This window comes from Thermobia domestica, chromosome 2, assembly GCF_964235325.1.
Source record: "Thermobia domestica chromosome 2, izTheDome1.hap1.1, whole genome shotgun sequence".
Classification (NCBI taxonomy): domain Eukaryota; kingdom Metazoa; phylum Arthropoda; class Insecta; order Zygentoma; family Lepismatidae; genus Thermobia; species Thermobia domestica.
Window position 1 is genome coordinate 35,261,556 of NC_137455.1, and position 16,168 is coordinate 35,277,723.

Sequence of the window (16,168 nt, forward strand, 5' to 3'; positions counted from 1 at the left end):
GTGTTCTAAAAATGGCGCCCACGAAAAATGCCAAATTTCACAATGTGGCAACGTCGCTGATTAACTTGAAGCCATTAGCATTACTCTACGAGTACAAAAAGTAGTTGAATCAACTGCTACACTAGTAAGTGATGCTAGTGTCAATTAATATCAACTTTAGGGTTATGAGTAAAGATACGAAAAAAAAAAAAAAAAAAAATGAAATGAGAGAAATGTTGTTGGAAATGGGTTGCTTTCATTCTAAAATGGTGGAATCTTTCCAATCGCGCCAGCCATTTGAGCTCCACACTCATAAGGTGCCCTATGTTAAAGGAACGTTGTCAGGTACTGAACAGGGACGGATAAAACAAACAAAAAGAATTAAAGAGGAAATCCAAACCACATGTACTCTCGTCTGACTTTGCCACTCCTCAAACCGGACATTCGCTTCCCAATGCTAACCACTTAATCACAAAGAAGCACTTTACGTAACGAAATAGTAGAATTTAATCTATACTTACGCAAGTCTAGTTAAATCTGGGAGATTATGTATAGTGCTTTTCACTTGTTTTTGAAGGATAACATATGGTGGGACAGCTGATGCTTCCTCTTCCGATAAGCTAGCAATCTGATGAGATGAGCGTCTCGAAGAGGCAATAGATGGCTGTCTCGAGTGGCTCATTGATATCTGAGAGCTTGGAATTGCAATGGATTCGTCATCTTGTGCCTCACTGGAGTCTACCTTCATTGGTTCCAATGTTTTCCATAATCCAAGGGACTTCATCATAAATCTGCACAAGAAAGAAAGAATAATACCATTGTAAAAATATTCATGTCAGCAGTAGGAAGCAGGTTGTAGACAGGAACCATTTATTATAATAAGGTTACAAACCAAACCACAGTAGACGGCAAATTCAAGGTTTTAGTATTTTAAAACCAATATTTCAGTGTTTCATTATGAGCATCAATCTATACATTTCATACCTAACTAACTCTATGGCCTATGAAACCCGCAGGTTTAATGCTGTCGACTTCTATACTTAGCCAACTGGATCCAGTTTCTACTTTGTATTTCTATTTCTGGGAGATCCATCTTAATATTGTCATCCCATCTACACCTAGGTCTTCCTAGTGGTCTTTTTCCGATTGAATTTGCAGTTAAAACTTTAAAAGTGCTTGGTACACGGTACAGAAAGTGCTTGGAAAATAATGGTGACTATGTTGAAAAATAAAGTGGATATGTACTTGTTTTTACCCAATAAAACAATGTTGCTAAACTTACTTACCTGTTTCCAATTAAATATCGGCCCTTTCTTTTGACATGCGCCTCGTACTTACAGTTCATAAATACGAATTAAAAAACAAAAATGTTTATTAATGGTTTCGTCCAGATATAATTGTGATAGACTCACCTGTGGAAGAATACGATCATTAGAAGCGCAAGATCATAATCTGCGTAGTTCTTTTTCCTTTCGATTCCAATTATTCTCGGTGGAAAGAAAGGAAAGTTATCAGGCGTGGCTTGTTGGTTCCAAGGAAGTGAATCAAATTGGAAAAGACACTTTGTAATTACCATTACCTAGAATAAACAGAAAAGTAATAACGCGATTAATCGTAGTATTAATACTTCGGCACATTCGTAGTAGTAGTTGTAGTTTAAAAAAAAATCACTTGTAAGTTGTTCCTTTCAAGAAGAGTTAATTAATACGTGAGGATATTCAATTACTATCACCGAACTGATACTAAGTTTCGGACATCCGAAACTATAACACCAATTCGCGCCAACTTACACTGTTACTGAGACTTACCAAATGATAATATTACTTGTATGTTATAATTAATTTGAACATAAAAATGGGAAAATGTTCAATACGTCATGTTTTAACATACAGTTATATCATAAACCTCAATTTGACTCTTTCTCAAAGCACTCTGTGAGCACACTTGTTATTGCCGAAAATATGTTTCATCTCACACTGGGTACTCTTTTTCTTTCTTTTCTTTTCTTCTTCTTATTAATATCTATGAAAAGCTATAGGAAATATGGGATGAACTCAAATACCAACAATAAAAAATAAATCAAATAAAATTAAATTAAGCAATTGTAGCAGAATGATGGGAATTGTGACAATTACAGAACTTAGATTGATTGATTGGAGTTTTGCGTTCCTTTCAGCAGTGAGGTTACATGAGACGTGGACCTAGAACGTGACGTGGGATCCAAATCACGAGCTTCCGCTAACCATACTGGCGCAAGGAAGCTCTACAGAACTTAGAAAGGAGAAAAAAAAAAAAAAAAAACAGTTAAACAAAAACTGAACTCCTGACGCAACAAGCCCTTGGGGGCAGAATCTATCAGCCTCTGGGAAGATTGTGGTAAGCACATCGACCCATTTCGCCGTTGATGCTGCCTTTCTAGACCGGAATTGGCTACTTTGTTTCCAGCACTTCCCCATTGTCCTCACGACACTAAATGAACGCCGCAATGTCAACACCATTTGGTGAGCAGAACGGTCACCCATCGTTCCTTTGACCAGATCCGGGACAGCTGACTTCCCTGATCTCACAAGGAGCGGCATTCTAGTACCACTAAAACACTGGCAAAAAGAAAATACATCAGTGATGACTAGTTATCGGTGAATAGCCCAAGTGAAGATCTAAAATGAAAACTGAAAATAAAAACAAGTAAAGGAATACTGCAAAAGAATAATTAGGATCTCTTATTAACACAAAGTTAAGAAAAATATTAAATAAAATGTTTCGTAATAAATATCATACTTATGGAGTAGGAATATAAATATTACTAAAGAATGCGACGAAACTCGACCAGAAGACTTTGAAATATGAGTATGGGGAAGAATAGAGAAAATTAACTTGGTAGAACGGAAAACCAGAAAGGAAGTGTTGGTGATAAAGCTTGTCACTACCGTACACTGTGCGAATGGTAGGGAAAATGGCAACAGGTACTTCTCTCCAGTTATGAAACCATCAAAACGGAAAGGGCTAATGAGTCAACTAAGAGATAAACCACACCACCCAAATTTGCAAGCGTTTCAACAATGATGCGGAGATTATCCTCAGCCGAGTACACAAAAATATACCTATTGACAGTTCCATTAAGTTCGAATTGTGCTTCATCAAACTAAAGAATGCTACCCATTCATCCCGATTCACATGTAACCATCTCCTAAACCCATTCACAAAATTGTATCCTACGATCGGGCCGTCGTTATTTAGCTATTGCACCAGCCTTGAAATACACACATACAACCTACGTATGCGTAGCACACCACTAGCACTTAACAGAGGTCTCACGTGACCCTTATCTTGAAGATTTTTTGTGGTGAACACTGAAACAGTTCGAGCAGCGCAGTCGAGGATTCAGCACTTGTAGTCATGCGAGGTCACCCTGATCGGCCTTTCTGTGCATCACACACTGTTTCATGAATCTGGAATTTGTCTCGCAGACGTGTAATTGTTAAGCTTGAAGATGGATCAGTCCCATACTCACATGTCCACTGTCTCTAAACCCTCGCAACCACTGAATAACCTGCTTCCATTCTTCAAAGTTCAAATGTCTTTCCCCCATGTTACTCTCTTGTCACTACCTGTGTTGCGCAGCTAGACCGACGTTTCTGCTGCCATTTGAGGATTATAATACTACTTCTTTCCCAGAAATTCAATTTTGTAGTATGGAAAATATATTTTCTATGAAAGTTTAAAGTGTGTATACATTTTTTTTAAAGCATCCGGTATTTACGCATTCTGTAATTGGAAATATATGTCTGTGAGAGATAAATAAATGAAATATATGAGTTTTATTCTAAATTTTCAGTACAAACATTAAAATCGTTATATATCACACATACATGAAAGAGCCACATGAGTAAAATATGGATATCAAAAACATTCTTACCTCTGTATAAGCAATGATTGTGACCCAAAATGTCTTGGATGGTCGTGGCACAGACAACGATCCCCAGAGGAAAACCATCAAGGGCAGAGGGATAGAAAGAATGCTCGCTGATTTTATTTGGTGTAAGAAGATCATGAAGTAACAAACCAACTCTGAATGGGAGATTACAGCATACCAAATGGCTCTAATGAAACAGAGAAGAGGGGCGTGGTCCACGGTAAAATCCTTCTCATCCAGTTCGTCCACTGACATTACCGCTGGGCTGAAATTAAATACCCCCCAAGCAAAGAAAATGTTACTAAATGTTGACTGTACATTTTATATCAATACACTTAAAATTATATTCTCCCAGTAAACACACATATTTATTTATACAGATGTAACAAAATCATTTTTCATCAAGTCAGTTAGTTTCTTATCACAAAAATAAAAGTTCGAATTTTCTTAATTAACAAATAGAAGTCTTATACGTAATTCGTACAAATCCAATTATTATTGAGGATGTCCTTTTAGGTTAAATATTTTGACTGTATACTATGCCTATCGTTACAGCTCTATCATTAGTGTAATTTCAAACTTGTTTCCCATGTATCTCTACGTAACCTCAACATAATAAACATATTGATTTCTTATTGTTTATGGCTTTCAGATAGGCAGCGTGTCAGACCAACCATAATCGAGAAGAATGTACGCAATCAACTAACTAGCTGCTTCACTTCATTCTGGGCACGCTACGAGTCTAAACAGATACGTTACGCAAAGTATATAAACTTGCGTTTAAAAGCATGTGAGAAAGATTTTCCTAATATGCCACGTTTCTGAATGGGTGTGTTGCGCTAAGTATAAATATTTGCATTTAAAAGCACGTGAAAGATTTTCCTTATATGCTATGTTTCTGAATAGACGTGTTACGCTAAATACTTGCATTTAAAAACATGTGAGAAAGATTTTCCTGATATGTGAGGTTACGAATGGGTAATTTACGTTAAGTATAAATGCTTGTATTTAAAAAAGCGTCAGATTTTTCGTTTTTTTTTCTTTCTTTTTTCTAACACGCTAAGTATTTGAACAAACTCATTTTGTAAGAGTCAATCCTGGCCGAACACGTTACAGAATATTGAAATACGCATATATTAGATTTAAGAAACGACCAAGAGTGGAATGTTTCGTACAGGACAAGAAACGCTAAATCTTAGTCGTCTGCTTAAAATCTAAACTTCAGAATAGTATAAATTCGTGATTCTAAAGTATGTTTTTAGATAACTTACAAAGAGTGAAAAAGTTATTTGACTGGACCGGGACTCGAACCTGAGATCTCCAGCATGCAGTGCCAATGAGTTAACCACTACGCCATCCAGTCCACTTCCCAGTACAGCCAAACACTCTCTCTCACTCCTGCAGTCGGTGCTCTCCACTCAGACCACTCTCCACATTAATTCACAACTTGCAAATGTTATTAATGTTCGTATGCAAAAATTTCAAAATGTTTGCTGACATTGCGAACTTTACACGGAAAATGCTAGGGAGGGAAGACTATACACTATATATTTCAGTTGTCACAAAAGAAATATTAAAATTCAATTCTACACTCCATTAGAAATTCAAAATTTATTTTACAGAAATATTTAAAATTGAAGCATCTAATTTTTTAAAAAGATTAGAAAGTTATAACTGTATATTGATAAAAATAAGCGCTTCAAGTGACCAGATCTATTCAAAAAGATTATATGACCAGATCTATTCAAAAAGATTATCTTTTTTTACAATAAATTATTTTAATTAGCTTATATTTACATACACTGCAAATAAGAAAGCAAAACTATTACCAAACTTATTACATTGTTTGCTTGTCCTTTGGAACTGGTTTTCCGTTGCATGCAGATCAGTTCATATTTTCAGGTCTCACATTTTTATAAGACTTCTTCGATAGAACTCGCTGTTACATTTGAAAATCACCAAAAATTACGGAAAGGCGTCGAATATGCTATACTTGAAGATACAGAAATTTTCCGATTTTTTTTTTTAAACTTAAAAACGTTAGTTAATAAAGGCATGCAGATTTTGAAGACACACACACGACACTTATACGGAAAAGGGACATACACGTTTACAGAAAAGATACACTTAGAGGAAGACTCCACACTTTGACAATCCATGCAGAACCACAACATCAAGAAAATAGACAACACTGGCATTAGAATTAAATAAGCATACATCAGTGACAAGTATTTTTTTAAAAAATAGAGTCACAAAATGTTTTTCAATGGCGGAACATTTCATGCAACTTGCTGGACGATAAGAGGATACCTCACACCATCCGATTCCAACCCTTTGTCAAGACTCGCTCTCCAAATTCGAATTTCAGGAACTTGTTTCTTCTCCCTACGAAGAATAGTGGCCTCAATTCTAACCCTAACAACTACTAGCTACTCATGCAACCACTTATCACATTAATAATGGTCATATCCCCAACCTATACCTAAAGATTATTCTTAACACTTGTAGTTTCCACAAATTCGTACCGGACCTTCAAATTACACATATTTACACTACATACACATCCAGGGTTCCTACTGATTTGGAGAAATTTATTTCCCTAACTTTTCCTGCCCTTTGGAAAGGAATTCCCTGACTTTCATGACAGGTGTCGGATGACGTTGACATATATATGAATAAATAACGGTGAATATTTATATATAAGAACATTTACTCTATAGAGACAAATAGTAATCAATTGCTCATACGGTACATTCCACTTATCTCCCATAAAATTCTGAGCAACGTCCCATACTGTGATCATTAATATCTACCCACAAACGTCTGACAATCAATTACTCTGAAGATATACTTCTTATACATTCATTTAGCTGAAATTGGCGTACAATTAATGTTAGAAGAATATATTTTATAAAATTTCTCTGACTTTTCCTGATTTTCAGTCTTTTTCCCTGAGCTTTCCTGACCTGCGCCATCTTCCTTGAGTTTTCCCTGACTTCCCTGATCAGTAGGAACCTTGTTATCTCCATTTTATTAATTACGTATAAAAGCATAATGTTATTGTTCTGATTAAATTATATACTTAATTAATATAAAATTAAAATCACACAAGGAAAAACTTTCTTTCTTACAAGAGAATTCCAATCCCTGTAATATTTCTAAACTCTCATCTATTTATTTTCAACCTTCTATTTTTTTTTTTTTTTTTTTTTTTTAATTAACATACTGATGTTGTTACGTTTCCATTTATTAAAAACTTGAAAGCAGCTTTATTTAGCTGTAAGTAAAAACTGAAACTAAACACAACACAAATATGTAGTACTGCCCTTTCACAATAGGTTAATTGGATAACATCTTAAATGTGATCAATGAAGAAGGAGAAATACAACTTTACAACATTCTAATATTTAAAAAAAAAAAAAAAATCACAAATAAGTTTTCATAATATAAGTACTGCAGTCGGTTTATAGCTATCTTCCAACTGCTAATCACTGTAAATATGTTACATGCTTAGGTGACATATCCGTCACATTGTTTCTAATCACATATCGTGCTTATTTAAAAGCAACTGAACAAAGTTATAAGCCGAATTGTTTTATTTCGACAGATCTGCCGTCGTTTGAGCAACCAAATCGTGATTTTCTATACCATTACCACTAAATCTGGCACAGTTACTTCTAGGACCCCTCATGACATTTTAGGGGAACTGCACCACTGAAAACATCATTTCCTGACGGAGACAGAATTTTCGAGGATGATTATAGTCCTATTTATGGACATATTTTCTGTCGTCGTCTGAAGAGGAAAACGATTTCCCTGGTCAATGCAACTACCAGACTAATCACCATCCAACCCTTCTGGTCTGTAAGGAGCATTTTTTTTTTTTTTTTTTCAGTTATATTGTATACAGGAATTTTGTAAAGAGCGTTTTCAAAGAATGTACTGGTATTTAAAATGAATTGAAATTTCTATTTTTAACTTCCACGGTTATGCCCATTAGGCTAAAGACGACGGGTGATTAAGAAAAATTAGAAATACCAATATTGAAATAATTGGTAAAATGATAATGTGGAAGAAACGGGAGAACCCTGAGAAAACTCCCGGACGCGATGATGTCCACCATAGACTCACTTGGCCTGGAGTCGAAGCAGAGATCCCTTACATCAGAGACGAATTTCCGTTCCCCATACAGGTATTCGAACACTACTCTTTGTTTGAAAGAGGTATTTTATTGAGCTTCTCCGTGACAGAGACCCGAGTTTTATTCCCGGCGGGAGTACATGTGAGAAAGAGCTGTAGGTCTCCAGCTTATATAGTCTCAATATTGAAAAGGAACTATCGACTACCAACAAAGAACGTATTTTATTTTACTATCTAAGAAAAAACGTTTGAAACATTGCTGGATGTTGAATCCTGATGTTTAACAATATCTAAAAGTTGTATTTCTTCATTTCTAGGCTGTATTACACGCCAGAGATAAACTTAGGTCATGATAACAAAGAAGAGTCTAAATATACTAACTATCCCATAATTTTGTCCAGTCTTAGCATTTTGTCTATCACAGAGACAAGATTTATCCACGTGGAACGTCGAAGTAAGATTCTTCCTTTGTGTTTTTACCTGCATGTATATATTTCATTAAAGAAGGAATGAAGGAGGAAATGTTTATTCTACATAAATGTCTCACCTGCTTCTCCCTAAAGTTCCTTCTTTCAAGTACTCCTGTCCAGAGGAGGGGCTGGCAGCCATCTTGTCCACATCTATCTCAGTCCTAACAAAGCAAAGACTAACTACGTGATTGATCTAAGCACAGAAAACACAACCACTGCTGCTTCAACAAAGAATAAAAACACTACACTTTCAAATAAAATACACATGCAACTAACAGAAAAATATGTGTACAACAAACACAATAGACATACTAGTTACTGGATTACTACATATTATATTTTAAGACTAAGACCCATAGTCAGTCAGAAAACAGTTCGGAATAAACTTTCTGGTACACAACAAGATAGAATAACTGCAGATTAACTTTTCTTATTTATTTTTCACACTACTCTAGAACGCATAACATTCCATTTTCAATTCCTTCAGATATTAAAACGAAAAATTACTGGAAACAATTGTTAAGAAGATAGATCAAATGACATAAGTAATATATCTCGCGAAGTGGAAACAATGACTTTCACAAATACAACACAATAAAACAACAAAAAAAAGTATACGTTCACTCTTACTGAAGAATACATACAATTTTATCATTTATTAAAATATGACATAATGTGGTTAGAAAGAGCAACTCTAAAAGCAGATAGCAGTCATATGCCGTAGATGAGAAATATCAGAAAAAATATGTACCAGGGCAGCATAATAGGAATTATAAAGGCATGCCTGTCAGTAACAAATTTATTTATATTACAGATGAGTAGTCAGAAGAAACGATAATACATGACATAAGTTGGTGCAAAAGATGAGAGACGGGATAGACCAATAGACAAAAGATAGACCAATGAGAAACAGGAAATTATAATACAAAATACTAGACAGATTAATAAAAGTTAATAAAAAGAAAAAATAGGGAATAGGTGTATAGAAGAAACTATACTAAAAGTCAGAGAATAGTGCTTAAATAATTGCATTATTAATATAGTTCTGAAAAATAGTAGATTACAAAGAGAAGATAATACTGCAATATAGAAATTAAAGAATTATTTTGGTCAGCCAATAATAAGAATACCGGTATCTTGAGCCTAATAACGTGTAAGAGATTACCTCTCTCAGTATACCATCCTCATATAAGAAATAATAATAAAATGGACATAAGAAAAAGCATTAGGCAGTTAATTAACAGAATACACGTAACGATTTAAATTTTTATGATACATACATCTGTAAGTTAATGAAGCTGATGAAATTTAGACGAAAATGATCCAGGGTATTTTCTAATCACTGATTATGAAAAGAAATAGGTAGGAACAGACTTTTAACCAGATGAGCATCCATATAGTATAGAAAATCCTCCATATCTGTCATCAATAATTTAATAGTACCACGCAATACCAATGTGTATTCATCAATGTTAGCAATTAACATAAACCAGATTTAAATATTCAGTTTATTTTTTTATTTTTTCTTTCCTATCTTTTTGGATCCAAAGATCCATTATATTTCAGTCAAAAATTTTCTTGTAGGCCTTATATCTGAAGAACTACATATAGTGTAACCAAACTCAAACTATTACTTAATTCAGTATGATGTGCTTATTCCGTATAATAATAATAATAATAATTATAATAATAATAATAATAATAATTATAATAATAATAATAATAATAATAATAATAAAAACTCGATTTAGGGGCCATTCAAAAATGTGGCACCTGATCCAATTTTGGACCAAACACCCATTATATTTCAATAAAAAAAATTCTTGTAGACCTTATATCTGGAGAACTACATATAGCGTAGTCAAACCCAAACTATCACGTAATTCAGCATGATGTACGTATTCCGTAGAAAATACAAAAGCTCGATTTAGGGTCCGTTCAAAAATTTTGTGGCCCCTGATCCCAAGCTAATTATTGGCCAAGATCGCAATCTTTTTATGCATTTTTTTGGATCATACTTAAAATTCTTGACCAAGATCGCAATCTTTTGTTGCATTTTTTGAATCATTCTTAAAATTCTTGACCAAGATCGCAATCTTTTGATCCATTTTTCTTGGATCATTCCTAAAATTCTTGTTATTATTCTTCAAAACCTGTAACTTAGGTACTTTTGATACAAGTGCTACCTCTGCACATCAGTTTTTCATCGAGTCATATATCTGGATCACATATATTGTTGTATGACAAAAGAAACATATTTTATGTATTGTTATTGTTTTATGATAGAATCATATAAAATTCCAAGCAAATACTTTCTACATTAATAAATCATAGAACAATCTGGATATGAATACTTGCAGACGGTAGAAAACAAAGCTCTTCTGAGTAGCTGTAGACCAATATCCTGGCTTAAATTTGAATTTTAGTAAAGATGAATGATATCTCACACGATGTGGCTCAATTTATAAAATTTCCTGTTATTTTCGAAATTGCATAATCAAGGGAAGAGCTATTCTATAATTTAATATCTGATCAGAGATCTAAAGGACTGGGAGAAGCTTGGAGGGTTGGGCTGGAAGCATAGAACGAGAAGTAGCTTGACAGTAGCTCAATCAAAGCGTATTATAACCATTTTAAAATTATGGTTTTAGAGAATGCTGCGCTGAATTTGGGGGTCTTTTGTCCGTGATGAAAGATATGAGTACAGATATTTTCTTTCCATCAATATATCTATTGTACTCTAGTTTTGTTAGTAAGAAAGCGATTAGAATAATTTCATCTATTACACTAACTGTGAAAGTTTTAAGAATAGTAGTGATTTAGGAGGCATGAAAAATAAAAACTATGTAGTCATATTGTTCCTTTATACGATTTGTGCCGAGAAAGTGTCAAAACCACACAATATAACTACCTAATACTGAGATAGAGAGTAGAAGACAGAAGATAACCAGAAAGGCTGTCAGTAGAAGTTCGAAACAACATACAACTTGCAACATTAACTCAGGCAATTCTACAAGGCAATCCATCTATCATGCAACAGCAGGATGTCATGTTGACTGAGAACTACCCACCTCTTGGGAACATTAAACTTCTGATCAGGCGGGAGCTGAGAGAAGTCAGCTTCATTAAGCTCTGCATCGTCACTTGCCCTTTCAATACGTATCTCCAATGGTTCCCTTGAACAAAAGGTGTGACCTACAGAGCTTCTACTTCAATCAAAACAAATAAAACAACTACTATTCCAGTGACGTGGTTACGTTCTCAAGTTAATTAAACTACAAACAAGCCATTATTTCCCTTATCTTCAAACGAAACTATCAAAATTACTAGTTAAAATTACAAAATGTTGATTAGTTCTAAATGCACATAACAAAAATATGACAAACATATTCACAATTCATGTTGCTGTCATTCATTCATCACAAAATATATTGTTAATCCCAAGATTTAAAAAAAAAAAAAAAAAAAAAAAATCCCTTACATGTTGCACACATGCCTTGAAGACAACATGCCAAAAATTATTGTTGGACCCCTAAGTACCTCATTAAATAAAGCAGTGAAGATGTTAAAAGCGTTTTTCGTTAAAAAGCAGTGCAGTGCTTTTCTTTTTTTCCAATTTCGCAGCCCACTGCGACGCTAATATCCTATTCTATTTAATTTCCTAAAAATACCTGGACTTTCTCGATGGAATCAGATCCTCCACAGGTTGCCATACTTTGGAACGCCCAGTCCTCACTCCAGATCTGAAGTCATTTTTCAGCTGAAAATAAACCCACATTGCAGTTAAAATAGAACATAGAATTACTGATTTTTACTAATCAATGTGCTCTATTTCTTCATATTTGTCCTGTGCAAACCATGTATTTTAAAAATAGAATATTCACGAATTAATATACAATTTGTCTATCTCTATGTATTAATACTAGAAAGTATCAATGCTCTACGAGCACCGAACAGCTGGGCTGATTACTTTTCATCTGATTATAAACGGACGTGAAACTTATTAAAATCAACAGAAACTGAAATTCTTCTGTGCACACTTAAAGATTTATCAAAAAATTACCACATATCTCGTGAAGCAATAAAAATGGCTACTTGGTACTTCTACAGAGTACAGAAAAACTCCCTTAACGGACAAATAATACGGACATTTTTTTACTCCTGCAAATATTATATATATATATATATACAAGGGCGGATCTAAGGGGGGGGGCTACGGGGCTATAGCCCCCCCCCTTGACGCTCAGGTTTACACTGGATAAAACGGCAAATTATGGTTTAGCCCCTCCCTTGATCATATCCTGGATCCGCCACTGTATATATATATATATATATATATATATATATATATATATATATATATATATAATTATTATGGGGGAAAACCCTACCTTTTACAGACATTCCCAGATATGGACACGGACAGTCTTTTTTATATATATGTTTTAGTAACATCTTTATAACGGATACGAAATATTCTCAGCTCATACGTATTTAACACACAAAATATTTTATGCAATTTCAAATAAATCTTGCATTGATCCTTTCACCTGATTCAGGAGTTACAAGCAAATTTCGATCAGAAATTAGTGTCCGTGAAATTGTATGGCGGAGAAATATTGCAGAATCCTCCTTCCCTCCAGAAATTAATGAATTGCCATAATTAGTTTGTTCTGTCTACATTTTCTAGTTTTCGCACCCTTACTACAAAAGTGCCACAACTCAAAAAAGTTAGTTTTGAGTAAATCGCATTTAAAAGTGTTGGTAATACACTCACTTTAATGTTATTCACTAGTGAAACTAGCGCTCTCGTGCAGGTTTTAGAAAAGCTAGGGCCATAATTCTTATATTGCCGCATAGACGGCAGGCTCACTAATCCGAATATATACATAACTTAAAATTGACAATTTTTTAGTTGTGGCACTTTTGTAGTAAGGGTGCGATTTAATATTTTATGTTTTTATTGGGTTTTTGTCTTCCTCAATAAACACTACCATTAAGGAGACACTTTATGTATCAGGTGGGAGTACTGCGTTATACAGTGAAATTTAGAGCTATCTCAGTGGTAGTTCACTAATAGATAGGCCACCCCTACCGAATTGGTCTAAATACAGTACAGACGAAGAGTGCTCTGGGGGAAGGCAGCAGCTTTCCAGTACCAAGCTCATGAAATCATAGTGATTCGTACGGCAACTTGGACATAAATTTCAGGCGTGGTCAGGGTGACTGTAACGGATGGGATACTCTAGGGTGGAAGCCAACGGGAAACCACCACTCTAGTTTTCCCTTGTTTTCTGACAGTAAAAAGAGAACATACGGACAATGATCTTTTTCGAGCTAAAATATAGATCAGGAGGTAAAATATTCCTTCATTCGGATCTCTGGGAGGGGGATGTCTTTGGAAGGACTACTGGAAGAACGAGCAAAATGTAGAGAAGATAGAAAAAGGAAAACAAGCAAAAGCAAACGATTTAGGATAGGGGCATGGATCGTACTACGTACCATGTTACAGGAAGGGAAGTTAGAAAATTTTAAAGAAAAAATGAAACAAAATAATCTAGACTTGATAGAAGTTTGTGAAGTTAGATGAGAAACTAATGGGGAGTTGAATAGCGAAGGATACAGAATGTTTTACTCAGGTAATGGAAAGGGGGTCATAATAGTGTGGGAATAATTCTAGGTAAGCGTTTAAAAGAGAAGGTAGTAAAAGTAAAATTTGTTGATGATAGAGTTATGATGCTAAGATTTAACGGGAAAAAGAAGGATCTAGTAATGATACAGACATAGGTACCAATGATCGTATACAACTGATGAAGTACAGGAATATTATGAGAAAAGGGAAGAAAATATACACAGAGAGAAGAAAGTTGCATGCGTAATTGTGATTACAAATTTCAAAGCAGTTGTTGGAGAAAACAGGATGGTAGTGTCGTACGCAAATATGGTTTAGGCGAAAGAATTGAAAGAGGAGAGGGACTGGTCAATTTCATCAGACAGAATTCACTAGTAATTGGGAACACTTGCTTCAATTAGCACAAAAGAAGATATACATGGAAATCCCCAACAGACGCCCAAAGATATCATATAAACTATATTATGATTCAGGACAGGTATCGGAATAATTTAAAGAACCCGAATACCCTTCCCGGAGCCGAAGTGGATATTCAACTGAAAAATGTAGGCAGAAGAAAAGTAACCAACAAAATGTTGAATAATGAGAAACTGAGAAACGAGGAAAAAAGAAATATTTTCGTTGAAAAATTCGAAGAAAAATCTCAAACGAGGAAAGGATAGGTGCAGATAGTAACAGTGGGAACATATTAATCTTTGCATACAGCAGGCTGCAGAAGAAATAGTACGTACTGGAAACAAGAAACGGAAAAACCACGGAATATAGAGTAGGTATTGCAGAAAATGAGGGAAAGGAAGACGTGGAAACAGGTTGATACAGAAGAGCGCAGAAAGATATATAGGAAGTTAAACAACGAGTTACGAAAACAGAGAGAGCACGGGAAAGGTTTTATAAAAGCAAATGCGAGCATGTAGAAGAATTAGAAAGAGATAGGATATATGGGGAAACGTACAGGAAGGTGAAATTTGTGGAACTTCGGAGTGCCAAGGGAATACTAAATATTACGATGGCAGTAGAAAATAAGGGAAAGGTAGTCAGCGAGAGAAGTGAAGTCTTTGGAAGATGGAAAGAATGTGTTCAGGGCTTATATGAAAGTAGGGATAAACCGTGTGGTCTACATGTTGAAAGTAGAAAATGAAGTATGCGAGGATGATAAAGGGTTTAGTATTCTTCGGGATGAGTTTGAGAAAGCTATATCGAAATCAGAAATAGGAAGATAATTGGATAGATCATATACCAATCGAGTTCATTATGGATATGGGAGACAAGGTCAACAAAGAATTGTTCTGACTCTTCAATGAAATGTATAGAACAGGAGAGTGGTCAAAAGATTTTCTGCAGTTGATCATGACACCGACAGCTAAGAAATCGAACCCAAAAAGATATGAGGATTATGGAACTATTAGTCCCATATCGCATGCAGCAAAAAATTTTGCTTCGAATATTGAGCAAAAGGTTGTAGAAGAAAACAAAGTTGAGGAGGATGAGTTGGGGTTCAGGAGAGGTAAGGACACAAGAGATGCAATTGGATAATTAAGGATGATCGGTGAAAGGTTTATGGAAAATTGGAAAGAGGTGTATGTTGTATTTATTAATTTAGAAACCAGGAAATGAATTGGGAATTGTTTTTGGAAGTTCCAAAGAAGGTTGGGTTGGAAAGGAAAACACGAAGACTCTCTCATAAGAAACTTATATATGAACCAACAAATAAGTGTTAGAATAGGGTAGGAAATGACAAGAGGAGAGTGCAATTTTGGAAGGGAGTTCGACAAGGATGCTGACTATCACCAACATCATTTAATATATATCTAGAAGAGAGAGTGAAAAAAAGCTACAATAAAGACACCATTTCAGTAGGACGTAGAATGATTAGATGTATACGGTTTGCAGATGATACGGTGTTTGCTGCGGAATCTGAAAAGAAAATCAATAACATGTTAGAAAACTTGAGGAAGAACTGTGAAGAGTATGGGATAAAATCATAGCCATGTTAGAAAAACAAAAGCCATGGAGACTGGAACGAAGCGGTCGGTG

At 34.9% G+C, this 16,168-nt stretch overlaps 1 protein-coding gene across 1 annotated transcript in view; it reads right to left on the minus strand.

Moving 5' to 3' along the window:
• The window catches only part of LOC145671415 (piezo-type mechanosensitive ion channel component-like), a gene marked incomplete in the record, with an annotated part of 344,967 nt that overhangs the window by 29,327 nt on the left and 299,472 nt on the right, over positions 1-16,168 (minus strand). The window contains 6 exon segments of the mRNA XM_081740588.1: positions 501-770; positions 1,392-1,558; positions 3,896-4,157; positions 8,580-8,663; positions 11,574-11,678; positions 12,174-12,262. Coding sequence (XP_081596714.1) covers positions 501-770; positions 1,392-1,558; positions 3,896-4,157; positions 8,580-8,663; positions 11,574-11,678; positions 12,174-12,262 — 977 coding nt within the window.